The sequence below is a fragment of the Coregonus clupeaformis genome, unplaced genomic scaffold, assembly GCF_020615455.1.
Source record: "Coregonus clupeaformis isolate EN_2021a unplaced genomic scaffold, ASM2061545v1 scaf0751, whole genome shotgun sequence".
Lineage (NCBI taxonomy): Eukaryota > Metazoa > Chordata > Actinopteri > Salmoniformes > Salmonidae > Coregonus > Coregonus clupeaformis.
Window position 1 is genome coordinate 138,398 of NW_025534206.1, and position 21,603 is coordinate 160,000.

General features: G+C 46.6%; 1 protein-coding gene across 1 annotated transcript in view; it reads left to right on the forward strand.

Moving 5' to 3' along the window:
* Nucleotides 1–21,603, forward strand: part of LOC121535698 (retinal-specific phospholipid-transporting ATPase ABCA4-like) — a 98,340-nt gene that overhangs the window by 57,365 nt on the left and 19,372 nt on the right. The window contains exons 30-40 of the mRNA XM_041842962.2: nt 6,794–6,966; nt 7,438–7,562; nt 8,037–8,135; nt 8,292–8,481; nt 10,859–10,953; nt 12,950–12,982; nt 13,342–13,447; nt 19,312–19,386; nt 19,689–19,858; nt 20,821–20,998; nt 21,486–21,601. Of these exons, the coding sequence (XP_041698896.2) occupies nt 6,794–6,966; nt 7,438–7,562; nt 8,037–8,135; nt 8,292–8,481; nt 10,859–10,953; nt 12,950–12,982; nt 13,342–13,447; nt 19,312–19,386; nt 19,689–19,858; nt 20,821–20,998; nt 21,486–21,601 (1,360 nt within the window). The remainder of the gene's footprint in view (nt 1–6,793; nt 6,967–7,437; nt 7,563–8,036; nt 8,136–8,291; nt 8,482–10,858; nt 10,954–12,949; nt 12,983–13,341; nt 13,448–19,311; nt 19,387–19,688; nt 19,859–20,820; nt 20,999–21,485; nt 21,602–21,603) is intronic.

Genomic DNA, 21,603 nt, shown 5'->3' on the forward strand with positions numbered 1-21,603 from the left:
TCACATATGGCAAAAAGTCTCTCTCTCTCAACAAACACAAGTCTGGTTTTTATAAAATGGGATGTGTGATTGAACAAACGAATAACAGGTGGTGCAATGCACAGGAATGTTCCCTGATTGGTCCAATCAGCAGACACCTCAACGACCACCAATCAGGAACATACAGGACACCTGTGATTAGGGCAGAAGGAGAGAAACACACAAGAACACAGGATACCTGTATCCGTAACACTCCCACCCTTAAAAGAGCAAACCCCTATGGTTTGCGACACACGTACCATCACAACACCCAAATTCACAAATCATCCTATCGGGATAACAAAAAAAACCTAGATCATCAAACACGAGACAAAGCATCTGCCAACACATTATCCAACCCCTTTTTGTGGCGGATCTCCAAATTATAATTTTGCACGACAAGTGCCCAACGCATAAGGCGTTGGTTCTGGTTGTACATTCGGTGGAGAAAAACTAAGGGGTTATGGTCAGTATACACTACCACTGGTAATGCACTGGAACCAACATAAACTTCAAAGTACTGCATAGCTAACAACAAAGCTAGAGCTTCTTGTTCAATGGTGGAATAGTTTGTCTGACATTTGTTAAATTTCCGTGAAAAATAACAGACAGGATGGTCCACTCCACTCTGGTCTTGCTGCAGTAGAACAGCACCAGCACCTCTGGCACTTGCATCTACCTCCAGTTTAAACGGCCGCTCAAAATCTGGCGCAGCAAGAACAGGAGTACTACACAAGAGTGCTTTAGCAGTGTTGAAAGCAGTACAACAATCTTCAGACCATACAAATTTTCTCGCCGGACTGAGCAAATCCGTTAATGGAGCAACTACCGCAGAGAAATTTCTACAGAAACTACGGTAGTAGCCAACCATCCCTAAAAAACGGCGTAGCTCTCTTCTGGTGGTAGGTGCGGGAAATGCGTTTATAGCTGAGACCTTGGCATCTACAGGGCGCACCTGACCATGGCCGACCTGTTTACCAAGATAAGTAACAGTAGCCTTCCCAAACTCGCACTTTGCTAAGTTCAGGGTTAGAGAAGCGGTTGCTAGACGTTCACACACTACCCTTAGAGTGTTAACATGATCAGACCACTCAGTTGAATAAATGACCAGATCATCAAGGTAAGCACTACAATTAGGAACTCCAGCCAATACTGTGTTAACCAGGCGTTGGAAAGTGGCTGGTGCGTTCCGCATCCCAAATGCCATGACAGCATATTGTAGGAAGTGATCTGGGGTCACAAATGCAGAGATGTCGGAGGCACGTGGGGTTAACGGCACCTGCCAGTAACCTTTTAGAAGATCTAATTTGGTTACATAGGTAGCAGCACCAACAGTATCAATACAGTCATCCAGTCTGGGTAACGGGAACGAGTCGGGCACTGTGACAGCATTGACTTTCCGATAGTCCGTACATAATCTGGATGTCCCATCAGGTTTAGGAACCAGAATGCACGGAGAACTCCAAGGACTTGAACTTGGCATAGCCAGGTTATTCTCCAGCAAATAACCGACCTCACCCCTCATTATCTTTCTCTTAGCGACGTTGACACGATAAGGATGTTGCTTGATAGGTGCAGCGTTTCCAACATTAATGTCATGTTCTAACACATTTGTACATGTAGGAACATCATTAAAAAGACATGGAAAGCTGTGTAACAGTCTCACAATATCATCTGACTGTCTGTCCGTTAAATGAATCAGGCTTGACGGGAGAGACAGCAGCATCTCTGAATTGGGCAATCTAGCACACTGCTGCTGAGTATTGCGCAACTCCAAACCATCTCCGTCCACATCATTAACATGACCTCCCACTACAGCCGTAGCAGCAACAGAGACAGCCGACTCGGCCAGTTTCTCTGGACTGTCTACCTGAGTAACGGGTCTGTTGTGGTATGTCTTCAACATGTTAACGTGGCACACACGAGATTGGCGTTTTCTATCAGGAGTCTGTATCACATAGTCAGTTTCAGTTAGTTTCTTTTCAATGACATAAGGACCAGCGAAACGTGCTGACAATGACGCTCCTGGCACAGGCAACAACACAAGAACTCGGTCACCTGGCTGCAGTGAACGGAAACAGCCTGTGTGTCATAGTGTCGCTTTCATCCGTTTCTGTGAGGAAGACAGCGCTTCCTTTGCTAGAGCACAGGCAGCATGTAGGCGCTCACGAAAGCGACTAACGTAGTCCAACACATTTTCTTTCACACACAACTCTTGTGACAAAAACTGATCCTTAAGGACTTTCATAGGTCCTCTCATGGTGTGTCCAAACACCAGTTCAGCTGGGCTGAACCCTAGGGATTCCTGTACTGTCTCACGGACAGCAAACAACACTAGAGGAACTCCCTCATCCCAATCTTTCTCAGATTCCAAACAATATTTACGGAGCATAGACTTCAGGGTCTGATGCCAACGTTCAAGCGCACCCTGAGACTCTGGGTGATATGCGCTTGACACACGGTGTGTAACTGACAAGGATTTTAACACTTGTTTGAAAAGTTTAGAAAGGAAATTCGTACCCTGATCAGTTTGTATCACCTTAGGTAATCCAAAAGTTGAGAAGAATTTGATCAACGCTTTACTCACCACCGGAGCAGTAATCCTTCGCAGAGGAATGGCCTCTGGGTACCTGGTGGCCACACACATAATTGTCAACATAAACTGGTTACCAGATTTTGTTTTTGGTAATGGTCCAACACAATCAACCATCACATGTTCGAATGGTTCACCTATGGCCGGTATGGGACACAGAGGCGCGGGGGAAATAACCTGGTTCGGTTTCCCAACTACTTGACAGGTGTGGCAAGTCCGACAGAACTGAGCCACATCTTGTTTTAAACCAGGCCAAAAGAAATGTCGCAAAACACGATCATAAGTCTTGGTGACTCCCAGATGTCCGGACCACTGGTGATCATGAGCGAGGGATAAAACATTTTGTCGAAAGGCTGTAGGAATCACTATTTGGTAAACAGCATTCCAATCTCCGCCAGCGTCAACATGGGATGTCCATTTACGCATGAGGAGATTACCATCAATGAAGTATGCCATGTTTTTCTTCTTTAGCTCGTCTTTTGAGACAACACTAGAAAAACATTTAGCCAGGCTAATGTCAACCTGTTGGTTAGCGATCAGCTGCTCACGAGTAACTGGTAACTGTATTGCTTCAGCAACAAGTTCCACATCCTTCTTCCTTTCTCTGGGCTGTTGGTCAGACTGCACCAGCTTACCAGAGGTAGCACTCGAACTATCCTCTGGGTCACACTCTCTGAATAGAATCGTGTCTGACAAATCTACCACTTCACCCACTTGTCGTGCTTGAGCACGTGTGACAGCACAAGCGGGGAACACATCTGGATAACCCTGTGCCAGCTCCTCGGAGAGAGACTGGTCACTTTTATCCAATACCTCCAATATGGGTATTACCTTTCCTCCGGCAATATCGTTGCCCATTATAAATGTCACACCTTTTACTGGCAACATAGGACGTACGCCCACTCTGAACAATCCACTGACTAACTCAGAGTGTACGTTCACAAAGTGCAATGGCACTGGGACGAAACCCATTTCAATTCCTTGTACTAACACACTGGAACCACAATATGTATTACTGGACAAGGGCAACACATCAGCTAGTATGAACGACTGCGCCGCACCAGTATCTCTGAGGATTCTAACTGGACGCTGAGACGCTTCATCATCTGATATAGAAACAAACCCCTCAAAAATGAACGGTTCATAACTGTGATCTGGGACAGGGACTTTCAAACCACATTCACTATGAGGCTTCTGTCTTGATTCCGGCCCTACAACCGTACGAATCAGCCCAACACCCGTTGGCGGCCTGGCGTGCTGAGGCATCCCCGGTTTGCGTTTTAGCAGAAAGCAATCATTAACTATATGTCCCACCTTATGACAATAGAAACAGTGACGCACATCTTTTGGGCGTGCTGGATGTACTGCTGGTCGACTAGGACTAGAAGTTAGCAACTCCGCAGCCCTGCTCTCCGTGCGAGCCGAAAACACGCTCTTATGCGTCAACACAAACTCGTCTGCCAATACAGACGCTTCCGACAGTGAGGATACTTTCTGTTCGTTCAGATAAACTACAATGCGTTCCGGTAAACAATTTTTAAACTCCTCTAACAAGATTAACTCCCGTAGAGAGTTAAAATCAGTTACCTTACTTGCACTGTGCCATTTGTCAAACAGATTTCCTTTGTCTCTAGCAAACTCCACATAAGTCTGAGTAGGAGACTTTTTATGAGACCTAAATCTCTGTCGATATGCCTCAGGAACAAGCTCATAGGCACGAAGAACAGTAGCTTTGACCACTTCATAATTCAAACTGTCTTCAAGAGGTAGCGCTGCCAGAACCTCTTGGGCTTTACCTGTTAGCTTACACTGAAGTAATAGGCACCATACCTCGTCGGGCCATTTCAATGCTACCGCTTATACGCTCAAACACACTGAAATAGGAATCAACCTCTGACTCCCTAAACACAGGTACCAAGGTGATCTGTCTACTAATATCAAATGTAGCAGACGACACCGCTGGTGAGGCTGGCTCACTAGCAGGCATAGTATGAGCAGAGACTAACCTCGCTGTTTCTGCCTCTAGTTCCATTTTACGCATCTCCAGTTCCATCTTACGCGTCTCCAGTTCTTGATCAAGCCTACGCGTCTCCAGTTCCATCTTACGCGTCTCCTGTTCTGCCTCTAGCTTACGCGTCTCCTGTTCTGCCTCTAGCTTACGCGTCTCCTGTTCTATCTTACGCGTCTCCTGTTCTGCCTCTAGTTCCATTTTACGCATCTCCAGCTTGTCTTGCCTGATTTGTGCCCGCTCTTCCGCCTCTATTTGGAGCCGTGTCGAGCGGACATCCATCCTGGCATCACTGTCAGTCAGTGGGGAGAGTGGGTCATAACGGGGCAATGTGGCTGGAGCCTTAGCCTCGTCCTCAGACACTGATGGGCTTACAGGAACAGCAACCACATCCCCTACAGGAGCAGCAGACTCAGGCGCGGTAACTCAAGCACTCGCTCGTTTAACAATATCGCTAACACTACTTCCCCTAACTTCTGCTTTCACTAAACCCCTCGGTATGGGTACAGAAAAGTGGTCAGCCAAAGCCTGTAGATCCACTCTACGACAATTCTCAAAAATCTCCCACGTAGGGTTTTCCAAGAATGCTTCCACATCAAAAGTAGCCATCCTACTAGCAACACGAGCCGTCGACTACTGAACACACAAAAAAAACAGGTAGTTACAGCTGCTAAGCTCAACACTGAACCAGACACTAACTAATTTACATGAGTAGCATGGGATAGATAGGATCCCGGACGAACCCCCACTTTATGTTACGAACCCCGTGGCTCTAAACATCTAGGGTGGATGGACATGAGACCCGTAACATAAATTCATGTAAATTATAAGTGTGGCATGGAATAGTGAGAACAAATAAGACACAACTACCATGAACTACCGTCAAACACAAAGTGTTTATTTATGAACACACGGTAAGGGTTTGGGAAAAAGGGCTGAGCAGGACCCAAGAAATGAAACAATAGTGTAAAACCCCCTAAACTGATCTAGCCTGCCTGAAGAACCGCTAGGCTACTGCTACCATACAAAAATACAGTGGGTGGTCCGCTCAGGTCTAACTGGTGTTTATAGACAGATTTCTTCCTACGGGTAATGTACGCCCAAGGGCATCTAGCTTAAACCCCCCTTTTCCCAAGAAACACACAAAACTACTAAACAGGGTACTCAGCAATTAAATAAGTACACAGGATACAACAGTATCCACACTCAGGTAAAGAAATATATTCTAATAATGTTACCAATAGGGTAACCAACAACTTAGTGCGTACACAACACACAGGACACCACCGTGTCCATACTCACATATGGCAAAAAGTCTCTCTCTCTCAACAAACACAAGTCTGGTTTTTATAAAATGGGATGTGTGATTGAACAAACGAATAACAGGTGGTGCAATGCACAGGAATGTTCCCTGATTGGTCCAATCAGCAGACACCTCAACGACCACCAATCAGGAACATACAGGACACCTGTGATTAGGGCAGAAGGAGAGAAACACACAAGAACACAGGATACCTGTATCCGTAACAGTGTGGAGGAGATGGACCTGAAGGGTAGAATCAGCCACTAAGTCTGCCTGCTTTCACACCAGTTGGTGTGGAGGAGGATGAACCTGAAGGTTAGAATCAGCCACTAAGTCTGCCTGCTTTCACACCAGTTGGTGTGGAGGAGATGGACCTGAAGGGTAGAATCAGCCACTAAGTCTGCCTGCTTTCACACCAGTTGGTGTGGAGGAGATGGACCTGAAGGGTAGAATCAGCCACTAACTCTGCCTGCTTTCACACCAGTTGGTGTGGAGGAGATGAACCTGAAGGTTAGAATCAGCCACTAAGTCTGCCTGCTTTCACACCAGTTGGTGTGGAGGAGATGAACCTGAAGGTTAGAATCAGCCACTAAGTCTGCCTGCTTTGATAGCCTCCCACACCAGGCGCTTGGCTAGAGAAATGTAAATGGTTGGTGCCTTTAGTCTGGCAAGACAAGACTCACAGTATCATTTTGGCTAAGCATGTAAGTCAGACCAAGCGATACTACCTTTCCTGAAATCCAAAGCTAATGCTTTAGCTCAGCAAACTAACACAGTTTGAGGAACCCTATGCCTAAACCTTAACCTTTGTACCTGCCGGTTGAATATATCCACTTCCGAATGACTATCTTCTCCTGGTCCTACTACACAGAGGCTAACGGTTTGAAGCAGGCCAACGGTGAGGGTAACCATGCCGACGACAGCAGCGCTGGGAAAGGGTCGAGGCAGGTCAAAGGAGCCAATCTGGTCATAAAGCAGTTCCTGGCCCTGCTGGTCAAGAGGTTTCACCACGCTACCAGATCATACAAAGACTTCCTCGCACAGGTACTGGACTATAACTAGATATAGGGAGGGATGGAGGGACAGAGGGAGGGATGGTGGGAGGGAGGGATGGTGGGAGGGAGGGAGGGTGGGATGGATGGATGGATGGATGGATGGATGGATGGATGGATGGAGGGAGGGAGGGAGGGAGGGAGGGAGGGAGGGAGGGAGGGAGGGAGGGAGGGAGGGAGGGAGGGATGGATGGATGGATGGAGGGAGAGAGAGAGAGAGAGAGGGAGGGAGGGAGGGAGGGAGGGAGGGAGGGAGGGAGAAAAGATAGATGGGAACGTATTCTGGTCATAAAGCACTTCATGGCCCTGCTGGTCAAGTGCCCAGGGGGTAGGGGATGGTTTGGGATTCAGGGGTAGAATAACATACCTAGAATCCAGTGGTTTCCTGGTCAGGTCACATAGGGTCCGGGAAAACTGAGATGGTGTCCTTTGAGTAATAGTGTGAATGGTTTGGTGTCCGCAGATCGTCCTGCCTGCTAGCTTCGTCCTGATAGCCCTGATCTTCACCATGATTGTACCTCCATTTGGAGAGTACCCTCCCCTCACTCTCACTCCCTGGATGTACGGTCAGCAGTTCACATTTTTCAGGTTAGTCTCTCTCTGTTTGGAGAATACCACAGGCAACTCACCAAGAGAACCCCAAACAGGATTTTAATCTCAATGTCTGAATACTCTGATCCTGGCTGGTCCTGATCGCATGGTCTTGGACCAGCCACTTGAATTGTTTCATGAACGCAGAGACATCACACTAGGTACCTAACCAGTAGACCATGACCCTGTTCTTCAACCTGTTCTCAGAGACATCACACTAGGTACCTAACCAGTAGACCATGACCCTGTTCTTCAACCTGTTCTCAGAGACATCACACTAGGTACCTAACCAGTAGACCATGACCCTGTTCTTCAACCTGTTCTCAGAGACATCACACTAGGTACCGAACCAGTAGACCATGACCCTGTTCTTCAACCTGTTCTCAGAGACATTATATTAGGTATCTAACCAGAAGGTCATGACCCTGTTCTTCAACCTGTTCTTCTCTTCTTCCTTCCTTCTGTTCTCAGTAACGAGCGACTGGAAAACTACCAGATGAGACATTTCACCAAGGTGTTGCTGAACCCGCCGGGCCTTGGGACTCGCTGTATGGCAGGAGAACCTCTAAAGTGAGTACCAGCTACTCTAGGTTGAAGACAGGCCAGGCCTGTGTTTTGACTAGTTGTCTGAAATCTCCCTCTACTCTACTAACTATAAATCACCAAGTTCTCTGCTAACGTATTGTGTGTGTTCCTGTGATGTTTGTGTGTGCTTTGTCCATACAGAAACCTGCCCTGTGGGAACGAGACATTGGGCTGGGATACACCTGAGGTTTCTCCAATAGCCAATAACATCATGCAGAGCCCTGAGTGGCACCCGCTAAACCCCTCCCCTTCCTGCCAGTGCAGCACCAATAAGAAGCTGACTATGTTACCCATCTGTCCAATCGGAGCTGGGGGGCTGCCCCCTATGCAGGTCAGTATACTGACTGTTCTCTGTGTATACTGGATCTTTCTTATATGTTACAGCAGTAACCTGTCCTCCAGTAATCTGCTCTCCATTAACCTGTCCTCCAGTAACCTGCCCTCCAGAAACCTGTCCTCCATTAACCTGTCCTCCAGTAACCTGTCCTCCAGTAACCTGTCCTCCATTAACCTGTCCTCCAGTAACCTGTCCTCCATTAACCTGTCCTCCAGTAACCTGTCCTCCAGCAACCTGTCCTCCATTAACCTGTCCTCCAGTAACCTGTCCTCCAGTAACCTGTCCTCCATTAACCTGTCCTCCAGTAACCTGTCCTCCAGTAACCTGCTCTCCAGTAACCTGTCCTCCAGTAACCTGTCCTCCAGTAACCTGTCCTCCAATAACCTGTTCTCCAGTAACCTGCTCTCCAGTAACCTGTCCTCCATTAGCCTGTCCTCCAGTAACCTGTCCTCCAGTAACCTGTCCTCCAATAACCTGTTCTCCAGTAACCTGCTCTCCAGTAACCTGTCCTCCATTAGCCTGTCCTCCAGTAACCTGTCCTCCATTAACCTGTCCTCCAGTAACCTGTCCTCCAGTAACCTGCTCTCCAGTAACCTGTCCTCCATTAACCTGTCCTCCAGTAACCTGTCCTCCATTAACCTGTCCTCCAGTAACCTGTCCTCCAGTAACCTGCTCTCCAGTAACCTGTCCTCCATTAACCTGTCCTCCAGTAACCTGTCCTCCAGTAACCTGCTCTCCAGTAACCTGTCCTCCAGTAACCTGTCCTCCAGTAACCTGTCCTCCAATAACCTGTCCTCCAGTAACATGTCCTCCAGTAACCTGCCCTCCATTAACCTGTCCTCCAGTAACCTGCCCTCCAGAAACCTGTCCTCCATTAACCTGTCCTCCAGTAACCTGCTCTCCAGTAACCTGTCCTCCAGTAACCTGTCCTCCAGTAACCTGTCCTCCATTAACCTGCCCTCCATTAACCTGCCCTCCATTAACCTGTCCTCCAGTACCTGTCCTCCATTGACCTGTCCTCCAGTAACCTGCCCTCCATTAACCTGTCCTCCAGTAACCTGTCCTCCAGTAACCTGTCCTCCAGTAACCTGTCCTCCAGTAACATGTCCTCCATTAACCTGTCCTCCAGTAACCTGCTCTCCAGTAACCTGTCCTCCTGTAACCTGTCCTCCAGTAACCTGTCCTCCATTGACCTGTCCTCCATTAACCTGTCCTCCAGTAACATGTCCTCCATTAACCTGTCCTCCAGTAACCTGTCCTCCAGTAACCTGTCCTCCAGTAACCTGTCCTCCTGTAACCTGTCCTCCAGTAACCTGTCCTCCAGTAACCTGTCCTCCAGTAACCTGTCCTCCATTGACCTGTCCTCCATTAACCTGTCCTCCAGTAACCTGCTCTCCAGTAACCTGTCCTCCTGTAACCTGTCCTCCAGTAACCTGTCCTCCATTGACCTGTCCTCCATTAACCTGTCCTCCAGTAACCTGTCCTCCATTAACCTTCCCTCCAGTAACCTGTCCTCCAGTAACCCCCCAGCCAGTCCAAACCTTTCCTCCAGTACCCCTAGCCAGTCCAAATCTCTCCCCCGGTACCCCCCAGTCAGTCCAAACCTCTCCTCCAGTACCCCTAGTGTAATGATGTCATTTCATAGTGTTGTGTGACCCAGGGGAGAGTTGGTAGATAAGTGACATGGTGCCACAGAGTCTGCATTCCTTATGTCAAAGGAGATTGCTGATGTTGATCTTAGAATGATTGATGGACAGGATATACTGACTTGGGGGTAAAGGGTAATAACATCAAAGAAGGGAATGCCCACTGATGGGTATCAGATGTTCGTGAAGAAACGTGTAACAGAGGGTATATAAGCTGAGAGGATCTCTTTGTTCTGGAGTTCGGAAGATGGCAGAGGCAGGGCCATGTCCTTCTTCTGTTATAACTAACCATGGTACCATATTAAATGTATTATATGAACTCCCCATCAAAAGTGTCTAAGTACATCCTTACATTCTTAATCACTTGATATCCTAGAAACTCATCATAACACCTAGCCAGTCCAAATATCTCCTCCAGTACCCCTAGCCAGTCCAAATCTCCTCCCCAGTACACCCCAGCCAGTCCAAACCTCACCCCCATAAATCTTTCCTCCAGTACCCCTATCCAGTCCAGTTCTTTGATGTATTCAAAAAGTCACCTAATCATCAAGTTCTTCATTAGTTGAATCTGCAGTGCTAGTATTGGAATACATCAAATAACTGGACTGGCTAGGGGGTACCCGAGGAGAGGTTTGGGAAACACTGTTGTATTTCTGATCGTGTGTTATCAAGCTGTTTAATGTATACAGTGTGATGGTATGTGTCGTGTGCGATGTTCTTCGCAGAGGAAAGAGGCCACGGGGGATACGCTACTGGATCTGACTGATAGAAACATTACAGACTACTTGGTTAAAACCTACCCCAGGCTCATCAGAGAAAGGTAAGGGTCCGTACACCACCAACTAACATCGTCATCGTAGACGTGTGCTATATACGTATCAGACAGGTCATCCCATGTCAAACAGCAGAAGTCCACTGATGAAGTCGGGAAGTTTACATACACTTAGGTTGGAGTCATTAAAACTCGTTTTTCAACCACTCCACACATTTCTTGTTAACAAACTATAGTTTTGGCAAGTCGGTTAGGACATCTACTTTGTGCATGACACAAGTAATTTTTCCAACAATTGTTTACAGACAGATTATTACACTTATAAATCACTATATCACAATTCCAGTGGGTCAGAACAGCTTGGAAAATTCCAGAAAATTATGTCATGGCTTTAGAAGCTGCTGATAGGCTAATTGACATCATTTGAGTCAATTGGAGGTGTACCTCTGGATGTATTTCAAGGCCTACCTTCAAACTCAGTGCCTCTTTGCTTGACATCATGGGAAAATCAAAAGAAATCAGCCAAGACCTCAGAAAAAACATTGTAGACCTCCACAAGTCTGGTTCATTCTTGCGAGCAATTTCCAAACGCCTGAAGGTACCATGTTCATCTCTACAAACAATAGTACGCAAGTATAAACACCATGGGACCACGCAGCCATCATACCGCTCAGGAAGGATACGCGTTCTGTCTCCTAGAGATGAACGTACTTTGGTGCGAAAAGTGCAAATCAATCCCAGAACAACAGCAAAGGACCTTGTGAAGATTCTGGAGGAAACAGGTACAAAAGTATCTATATCCACAGTAAAACAAGTCCTATATCGACATAACCTGAAAGGCCGCTCAGCAAGGAAGAAGCTACTGCTCCAAAAACCCCATAAAAAAGCCAGACTACGGTTTGCAACTGCACATGGGGACAAAGATCGTACTTTTTGGAGAAATGTCCTCTGGTCTGATAAAACAAAAATAGAACTGTTTGGCCATAATGACCATCGTTATGTTTGGAAGAAAAAGGGGGTGACTTGCAAGCCGAAGAACACCATCCCAACCGTGAAGCACGGGGGTGGCAGCATCATGCTGTGGGGGTGCTTTGCTGCAGGAGGGAATGGTGCACTTTACAAATTAGATTGCATCATGAGGAAGGAAAATGATGTGGATATATTGAAGCAAAATCTCAAGACATCCGTCAGGAAGTTAAAGCTTGGTCACAAATGGGTCTTCCAAATGGACAATGACCCCAAGCATACTTCCAAAGTTGTGGCAAAATGGCTTAAGGACAACAAAGTCAAGGTATTGGAGTGGCCATCACAAAGCCCTGACCTCAATCCTATAGAAAATGTGTGGGCAGAACTGAAAAAGCATGTGCGAGCAAGGAGGCCTACAATCCTGACTCAGTTACACCAGCTCTGTCAGGAGGAATGGGCCAAAATTCACCCAACTTATTGTGGGAAGCTTGTGGAAGGCTACCCGAAACGTTTGACCCAAGTTAAACAATTTAAAGGCAATGCTACCAAATACTAATTGAGTGTATGTAAACTTCTGACCCACTGCGAATGTGATGAAAGAAATAAAAGCTGAAATAAATCATTCTCTCTACTAATATTCTGACATTTCACATTCTTAAAATAAAGTGGTGATCCTAACTGACCTAAGACAGGGAATTTTTACTAGGATTAAATGTCAGGAATTGTGAAAGACTGAGTCTAAATGTATTTGGCTAAGGTGTATGTAAACATCCGACTTCAACTGTAGGTATGCTACCGTTCAAAGGTTTGGGGTCACTTAGAAATGTCCTTGTTTTCAAAAGAAAAGCCATTTGTCTGTCCATTAAAATAACATCAAATTGATCAGAAATACAATGTAGACATTGTTAATGTTGTAAAGGGCTATTGTAGCTGGAAACAGCTGAATTTTAATGGAATATCTTCATTGGCGTACAGAGCCCCATTATCAGAAACCATCAGTCCACTGTTCCAATGGCACATTGTGTTTGAATGATATTTGCATCTCTCCTCATTTCATTATTTTATTTTCCATTTCCAGTTTGAAGAGCAAATACTGGGTGAATGAACAAAGGTATACTTTTATTAATTGATTTATTTTCTAAAGACATCTCATCGCAAACAAAATATCAGTTTTAGTTTAGCTTATTTGTCTTACACTGTGTCTCGGTTGAGTTTGTGTAATGTGTGTGGAGGGTTGTGGGTATGACTGTGTCGTTGGTCCTCAGGTAAGGAGGGTTGTGGGTATGACTGTGTCGTTGGTCCTCAGGTATGGAGGGTTGTGGGTATGACTGTGTCGTTGGTCCTCAGGTATGGAGGGTTGTGGGTATGACTGTGTCGTTGGTCCTCAGGTATGGAGGGTTGTGGGTATGACTGTGTCGTTGGTCCTCAGGTATGGAGGGTTGTGGGTATGACTGTGTCGTTGGTCCTCAGGTACGGAGGCCTGTCTGTTGGAGGTCAGCTGCCCATACTGGAAGTCAGCCCTAAACAGATCCAGGATACCCTCACTCAGCTGATGAAGATGCTCAACGTCACTGGGGTACGGATCACTACATACCTGGCCTAGCGGTCACTGGGGTACGGATCACTACATACCTGGCCTAGCGGTCACTGGGGTACGGATCACTACATACCTGGCCTAGCGGTCACTGGGGTACGGATCACTACATACCTGGCCTAGCGGTCACTGGGGTACGGATCACTACATACCTGGCCTAGCGGTCACTGGGGTACGGATCACTACATACCTGGCCTAGCGGTCACTGGGGTACGGACCACTACATACCTGGCCTAGCGGTCACTGGGGTACGGATCACTACATACCTGGCCTAGCGGTCACTGGGGTACGGATCACTACATACCTGGCCTAGCGGTCACTGGGGTACGGATCACTACATACCTGGCCTAGCGGTCACTGGGGTACGGATATCCAAGATGGCGAAGTAGTGCAGTCTTGTTTCTGTCGTGTGTCTGTAAATAGCCTGTAAATACCCAGTTTTTTTGTATTTTTCGTACATATTTCCCTATCAGACTTTTCATCCTTCTACAAAATATACTTTCCTGCAACCTGCCTCACTCAATGTGGAACGGATTCTATTATTGACTTACCTTTTATCCAGAATCTAGAATCTCCAGTTGAAACTAGCTAGCCAGCTAACTAGCTACTTGCTATTAGCCACGGCTAGCGGTGTTTCACCAGAACATAGGATTTTTTTCCGCAGGATTAATTTTAATCACTGGACATTGATCACCGGATATTCGGCCAGTCTGCACAGCGCGTTATCGACCCAGAACATATCAGTTCTTCCGCCGGATTCACTGATTCACTGGACCTCTAACTCCGGATTCATCGCCACCAGCTGGCTACAACAAAACGGACGCTGTGGTCTGGCTAATCAACCTGAGCTAGGCCCATCTCCCGGCTATCTACCTCTCTATCAACTGGACGGGACCACCTAGGATTGACGCGGAGCCCCGCCGATCCTACACGACTGGTCTGCCGACCGAAATCGTCTGATGTGGTTACGACGTAACCACGAAGATTCCATCCATCTGCTAGCCCTGGCCCGTTAGCACACGCTTACTCACTAAACTGAACTAGCTACTGAACTAGCTACTTGCTATTGGCCACAGCTGGCGGTGTTTCACCCAGAACATTTGATTTTTTTTTTTTTCCCCGCGGGATTGGTTTTAATCACTGGACATTGATCGCCGGATATTCGGACAGTCAGCACTGCGCGTTGTCGACCCAGAACATATCAGTTTTTCCGTCGCTACCAGCTGGCTACAACAAAACGGGACGTAGCACACGCTAGCCGTGGCCTCTTGCTCACTGGCGCTTCACCACCGGACCTTGTGATAACTCAGCTATACAGCTGATATCTGCTGGACTGTTCCTTTTTACGGTACTACATCCTGTTTATGTTTAGCCTCAGCCCAAACATGGTTAGTTTATTGTTGTTTCGGTTATTTCTAATTGTACTATATCACTGTAGACCCCCCAGCCTAGCTGAACCTGCCTTGGTTAGCCCCTTTGTCCCTCCACCCATACACTCACAGACCGACTCAATTTATGCCTCTAGAGATACTATCTCTTTCAGTGTTACCCAACGCTTAGGTTTGCCTCCACTTTACTCATGTCCTTCCATATCCTTGTCTGTTCATAATGCCCTGAATCTTTTCTATAACACCCGGAAATCTGCCCCCTTTATTCTATGTACCCAACGCACTAGAAGACCAGTTCTTAAAGCCTTTAGCCGTATCCTTATTCTAGTCCTCCTCTGTTCCTCTGGTGATGTAGAGGCTAACCCAGGCCCTGTAGCCCCCAGTATCACTCCTACTCCCCAGGAGCTATCATTTGTTGACTTCTGTAATCACAAAAGTCTTGGTTTCTTGCACATAAATATCAGAAGTCTACTTCCTAAGTTTGAGTTATTCACTGCGTTAGCACACTCTGCCAACCCTGATGTTCTAGCAGTGTCTGAATCCTGGCTCAGGAAGGCCACCAAAAATTCTGAAATTTCCATCCCCAACTATAACATTTTCCGTCTAGATAGAACTGCCAAAGGGGGTGGAGTTGCAATCTACTGTAGAGAGAGCCTGCAGAGCTCTATCATACTATCCAGGTCTGTGCCCAAACAGTTTGAGCTTCTACTTCTAAAAATCCACCTTTCCAGAAATAAGTCTCTCACTGTTGCCGCTTGCTACAGACCCCCTCAGCCCCCAGCTGTGCCCTGGACACCATATGTGAATTGATTGCCCCCATTTATCCTCTGAGTTTGTACTGCTTGGTGACCTAAATTGGGATATGCTTAATACCCCAGCCATCCTACAATCCAAGCTAGATGCCCTCAACCTCACGCAAATTATCAACGAACCTACCAGGTACAACCCTAAATCCTTAAACATGGGTACCCTCATAGATATCATCCTGACTAATATACCCTCTAAATACACCTCAGCTGTCTTCAACCAGGATCTCAGCGATCACTGCCTTATTGCCTGCGTCCAGTACCGGGTCCGCGGTCAAACGACCACCCCTCATCACTGTCAAACGCTCCCTAAAACACTTTAGCGAGGAGGCCTTCCTAATTGACCTGGCCCAGGTATCCTGGATGGATATAGATCTCATTCCGTCAGTAGAGGATGCCTGGTTGTTCCTTAAAAGTAATTTCCTCTCAATCTTAAATAAACATGCCCCATTCAAAAAATACAGAACTAAGAACCGATATAGCCCCTGGTTCTCCTCAGACTTGACTGCCCTTGACCAGCACAAAAACATCCTGTGGCGTACAGCATTAGCATCAAATAGCCCCCGCGATATGCAACTTTTCAGGGAAGTTAGGAACCAATATACACAAGCAGTCAGGAAAGCAAAGGCTAACTTTTTCAAACAGAAATTTGCATCCTGTAGCACTAACTCCAAAAAGTTTTGGGACACTGTAAAGTCCATGGAGAATAAGAGCACTTCCTCCCAGCTGCCCACTGCACTGAGGCTAGGAAACACTATCACCACCAATAAATCTACAATAATCGAGAATTTCAACAAGCATTTTGCTACAGCTGGCCATGCTTTCCATCTGGCTACCACTAACCCGGCCACCAACTCTGCACCCTCTGCTGCAACTTGCCCATGCCCCCCCCGCTTCTCCTTCACACAAATTCAGACAGTTGATGTTTTGAAAGCGCTGCAAAATCTGGACCCCTACAAATCAGCTGGGCTAGACAATCTGGACCCTTTCTTCCTAAAACTAGCCGCAAATTGTCGCAACCCCCTATTACTAGTCTGTTCAACCTCTCTTTCATAACGTCCCCTGAGATCCCCAGAGATTGGAAAGCTGCCGCGGTCATCCCCCTCTTCAAAGGGGGTGACACTCTAGATCCAAACTGCTACAGACCTATATCCATCCTGCCCTGCCTTTCGAAAGTATTCGAAAGCCAAGTTAACAAACAGATCATCGACCATTTCGAATACCACCGTACCTTCTCCGCTATGCAATCCGGTTTCCGAGCTGGTCACGGGTGCACTTCAGCCACGCTCAAGGTCCTAAACGATATTATAACCGCGATTGATAATAGACAGTACTGTGCAGCCGTCTTCATCGACCTGGCCAAGGCTTTCGACTCTGTCAACCACCGCATTCTTATTGGCAGACTAAATAGCCTTGGTTTCTCAAATGACTGCCTCGCCTGGTTCACCAACTACTTCTCAGATAGAGTTCAGTGTGTCAAATCGGAGGGCCTGTTGTCTGGACCTATGGCAGTCTCTATGGGGGTGCCACAGGGTTCAATTCTTGGGCCGACACTTTTCTCCGTGTATATCAATGATGTCGCTCTTGCTGCTGGTGACTCTCAGATCCACCTCTACGCAGATCGACACCATTTTTGTATACATCTGGCCCTTCATTGGACACTGTGTTAACAAACCTCCAAACGAGCTTCAATGCCATACAACAATCCTTCAGTAGCCTTCAACTGCTCTTAAACACTAGTAAAACTAAATGCATGCTTTTCAATCGAACGCTGCTAGCACCCGCCCACCCGACTAGAATCACCACTCTCGACGGGTCTGACCTAGAGTATGTGGACAACTACAAATATCTAGGTGTCTGGTTAGACTGTAAACTCAACTTCCAGACTCACATAAAGAATCTCCAATCCAAAGTTAAATCTAGAATCGGCTTCCTATTTCGCAACAAAGCCTCCTTCACTCATGCTGCCAAACATGCCCTCGTAAAACTGACTATCCTACCGATCCTTGACTTCGGGCGATGTCATTTACAAAATAGCCTCCAACACTCTACTCAGCAAATTGGATGTAGTCTATCACAGTGCCATCCGTTTTGTCTCCAAAGCCCCATACACTACCCACCACTGTGACCTGTACGCTCTTGTTGGCTGGTCCTCACTACATGTTCGTCAGTCAAACCCACTGGCTCCAGGCCATCTATAAATCACTGCTAGGCAAATCCCCGCCCTATCTTAGCTCATTGGTCACCATAGCAGCACCCACCCGTAGTCTGCGCTCCAGCAGGTATATCTCACTGGTCATTCCCAAAGCCAACACCTCCTTTGGCCGCCATTCCTTCCAGTTCTCTGCTGCCAATGACTGGAACGAATTGCAAAAATCTCTGAAGCTGGAGACTCTTATCTCCCCCAATAACTTTAAGCATCAGTTGTCAGAGCACCTTACCGATCACTGCACCTGTACACAGCCCATCTGAAATTAGCCCACCCAACTACCTCATCCCTATATTGTTATTTAATTTGCTCTTTTGCACCCCAGTATCTCTATTTGCACATAATCTCTTGCACATCTAGCATTCCAGTGTTAATACTATTGTAATTATTCTGCACTATAGCCCATTTATTGCCTTACCTCCATAACTTGCTACATTTGCACACACTGTATATATATTTTCTGTTGTATTTTCTGACTTTATGTTTTTTTTCTTTACCCCATATGTAACTCTGTTGTTTTTATTGCACTACTTTGCTTTATCTTGGCCAGGTCGCAGTTGTAAATGAGAACCTGTTCTCAACTGGCTTACCTGGTTAAATAAAGGTGAAATAAAAAAAAAATAAACGGATCACTACATACCTGGCCTAGCGGTCACTGGGGTACGGATCACTACATACCTGGCCTAGCGGTCACTGGGGTACGGATCACTACATACCTGGCCTAGCGGTCACTGGGGTACGGATCACTACATACCTGGCCTAGCGGTCACTGGGGTACGGATCACTACATACCTGGCCTAGCGGTCACTGGGGTACGGATCACTACATACCTGGCCTAGTGGCTCACACATCTGGAGCACAGGAGGCTGATGGCACCTTAATTGGGGAGGACGGGCTCATAGTAATGTCTGGAATGGTGATTGTTGGAATGGTATCAAACACATCTTCCATTCCATTGACTCCATTCCAGACATTACTATGAGCCCGTCCTCCCCACGGCCGCTTCCTGGGCTCTGGGGGGATGGGACATGCAGCAGTAGTTGTACTCCTGAGTGGCGCAGTGGTCTAAGGCACTGCATCGCAGTGCAAACTGTGCCACTAGAGATCCTGGTTCGAATCCAGGCTCTGTCGCAGCCGGCCGCGACCGGGAGACCCATGGGGCGGCGCACAATTGGTCCAGGGTAGGGGAGGGAATGGCCGGCAGGGATGTAGCTCTGTTGATAGAGCATGGCCGGCAGGGATGTAGCTCATTTGATAGAGCATGGCGTTTGCAACACCAGGGTTGTGGGTTCGATTCCCACGGGGGGCCAGTATAAAAAAAAATATATGTTTTCACTAACTGTAAGTCGCTCTGGATAAGAGCATCTGGTAAATGTAGTAGGAATTAAGTGAGTGAGATTTACAGTTAGCTCAACTACACAATATGTTTTTATAATTCCGCAGGGTCCCTACACGAAGCTATCGCTGCAGGAGATTGGACCTTTCCTCAGATACATGGAAAGTGAATACAATGTCAAGGTGAGTTATTTACTGGCTGTCATATCCCTCTGAATCATGAAATTATGTTATATTATAATGTTACCTGAGATGTTCATGATCTCCAGAAGCACAACCTGTCCTCAAATGACATTATAAAACAGTACCCTGACATTATTTTATTTCAATGTATTTATTTGTATTCGTTTTGGCATGTATATGACTCCATATTTTAGAACATTTCAAAAATGTTTCATAAAGTTGAACGTGCCTCTACTCCCATCCAGGTAATACATATATTTTTTTTACAAAACGTGTTGTATATTGAATGCTACCCAAACCAGGTCTGGTATAACAACAAAGGCTGGCACGCCATGGTAGCCTTCATGAATGTGGCCAACAACGCCATTCTGAGGGCCCACCTGCCTCGTAACGTTGACCCCATGGAGTATGGCATCACAGCCATCAACCACCCCCTCAACCTCACCAAGGAACAACTGTCTGAAGTCACTGTGTAAGTTACATTGGTTCCCTCTCTTAAAACAATACAATAACTAATCACATTTGAATATGTTGAATATGTTGAAAATGTCTGTAAGTCATTTCTTCTCCCAGGTTATCTTCCTTCTACTTATGTGGCTGTCTGTCTGTGTCCCTGTCTGTCCCCCAGGGTGACTATCTCTCTATTATATAACCTGTCTGTCCCCTAGGGTGACCATATCTCTACTATCTAACCTGTCTGTCCCCCAGGGTGACCATCTCTCTATTATCTAACCTGTCTGTCCCCTAGGGTGACCATATCTCTACTATCTAACCTGTCTGTCCCCCAGGGTGACCATCTCTCTATTATCTAACCTGTCTGTCCCCTAGGGTGACCATCTCTCTATTATATAACCTGTCTGTCCCCTAGGGTGACCATATCTCTACTATCTAACCTGTCTGTCCCCCAGGGTGACCATATCTCTACTATCTAACCTGTCTGTCCCCTAGGGTGACCATATCTCTACTATCTAACCTGTCTGTCCCCCAGGGTGACCATATCTCTACTATCTAACCTGTCTGTCCCCCAGGGTGACCATATCTCTACTATCTAACCTGTCTGTCCCCTAGGGTGACCATATCTCTACTATCTAACCTGTCTGTCCCCCAGGGTGACCATCTCTCTATTATCTAACCTGTCTGTCCCCTAGGGTGACCATATCTCTACTATCTAACCTGTCTGTCCCCCAGGGTGACTATCTCTCTATTATCTAACCTGTCTGTCCCCTAGGGTGACTATCTCTCTATTATCTAACCTGTCTGTCCCCCAGGGTGACTATCTCTCTATTATCTAACCTGTCTGTCCCCCAGGGTGACTATCTCTCTATTATCTAACCTGTCTGTCCCCTAGGGTGACTATCTCTCTATTATCTAACCTGTCTGTCCCCTAGGTTGACTATCTCTCTATTATATAACTATCTCTCTCTCCTCTCCCAGGTTGAAGACATCAGTAGACGCGGTGACAGCTATCTGTGTGATCTTTGCCATGTCCTTCATCCCAGCCTCCTTTGTTCTCTACCTGATCCAGGAGAGAGTCACGAAGGCTAAACACCTCCAGTTCGTCAGTGGGGTCAGCCCCCTGGTCTACTGGTTAGCCAACTTCTTCTGGGACATGGTACGTTAATCAATGAATCAATAAACTGTTATTTATAAATCCCTTTTTTTATAACATTATTTGTGACAAAGTGCTTTATGGTAACCTGCACTAGACCCACAAAGAGGAAGTAACAGTTACAGGAAGAGGAACTGGAGTCTTATGTAGCATGTTGTTCTTAATCAGTGTCGCTCATCTGTTTCTAGAGCATGGAATTCAAATCAAATCAAAATGTATTTGTCATATGCAGAGGATACAGAGGTGTACACAGTACAATTAAATGCTTACCTGCAAGCTGTATTGAATATATTGAATTGTACCTTTCGTGATAGAAGTACCAAATTGTGCACACAGTTTCTCCCTCCCCTGGCGGCCATTCTAACCAGATCTGTGGGGCCAAATTGGAATCGGATTGACACGGCCGAATCAGTGATAGGTCAGTGACTTGCTCTACCCTGATTTCATCAATTTAAATGTTTTCCATATTTTCCATCTCCTGTCTCTCCAGATGAACTACTCGCTCAGTACAGCCATGGTGGTGGGCATCTTTGTGGCCTTCGACAAGAAGTGTTACACCTCACCCACCAACCTGCCAGCCCTGGTTCTCCTGCTCTTCCTGTATGGGT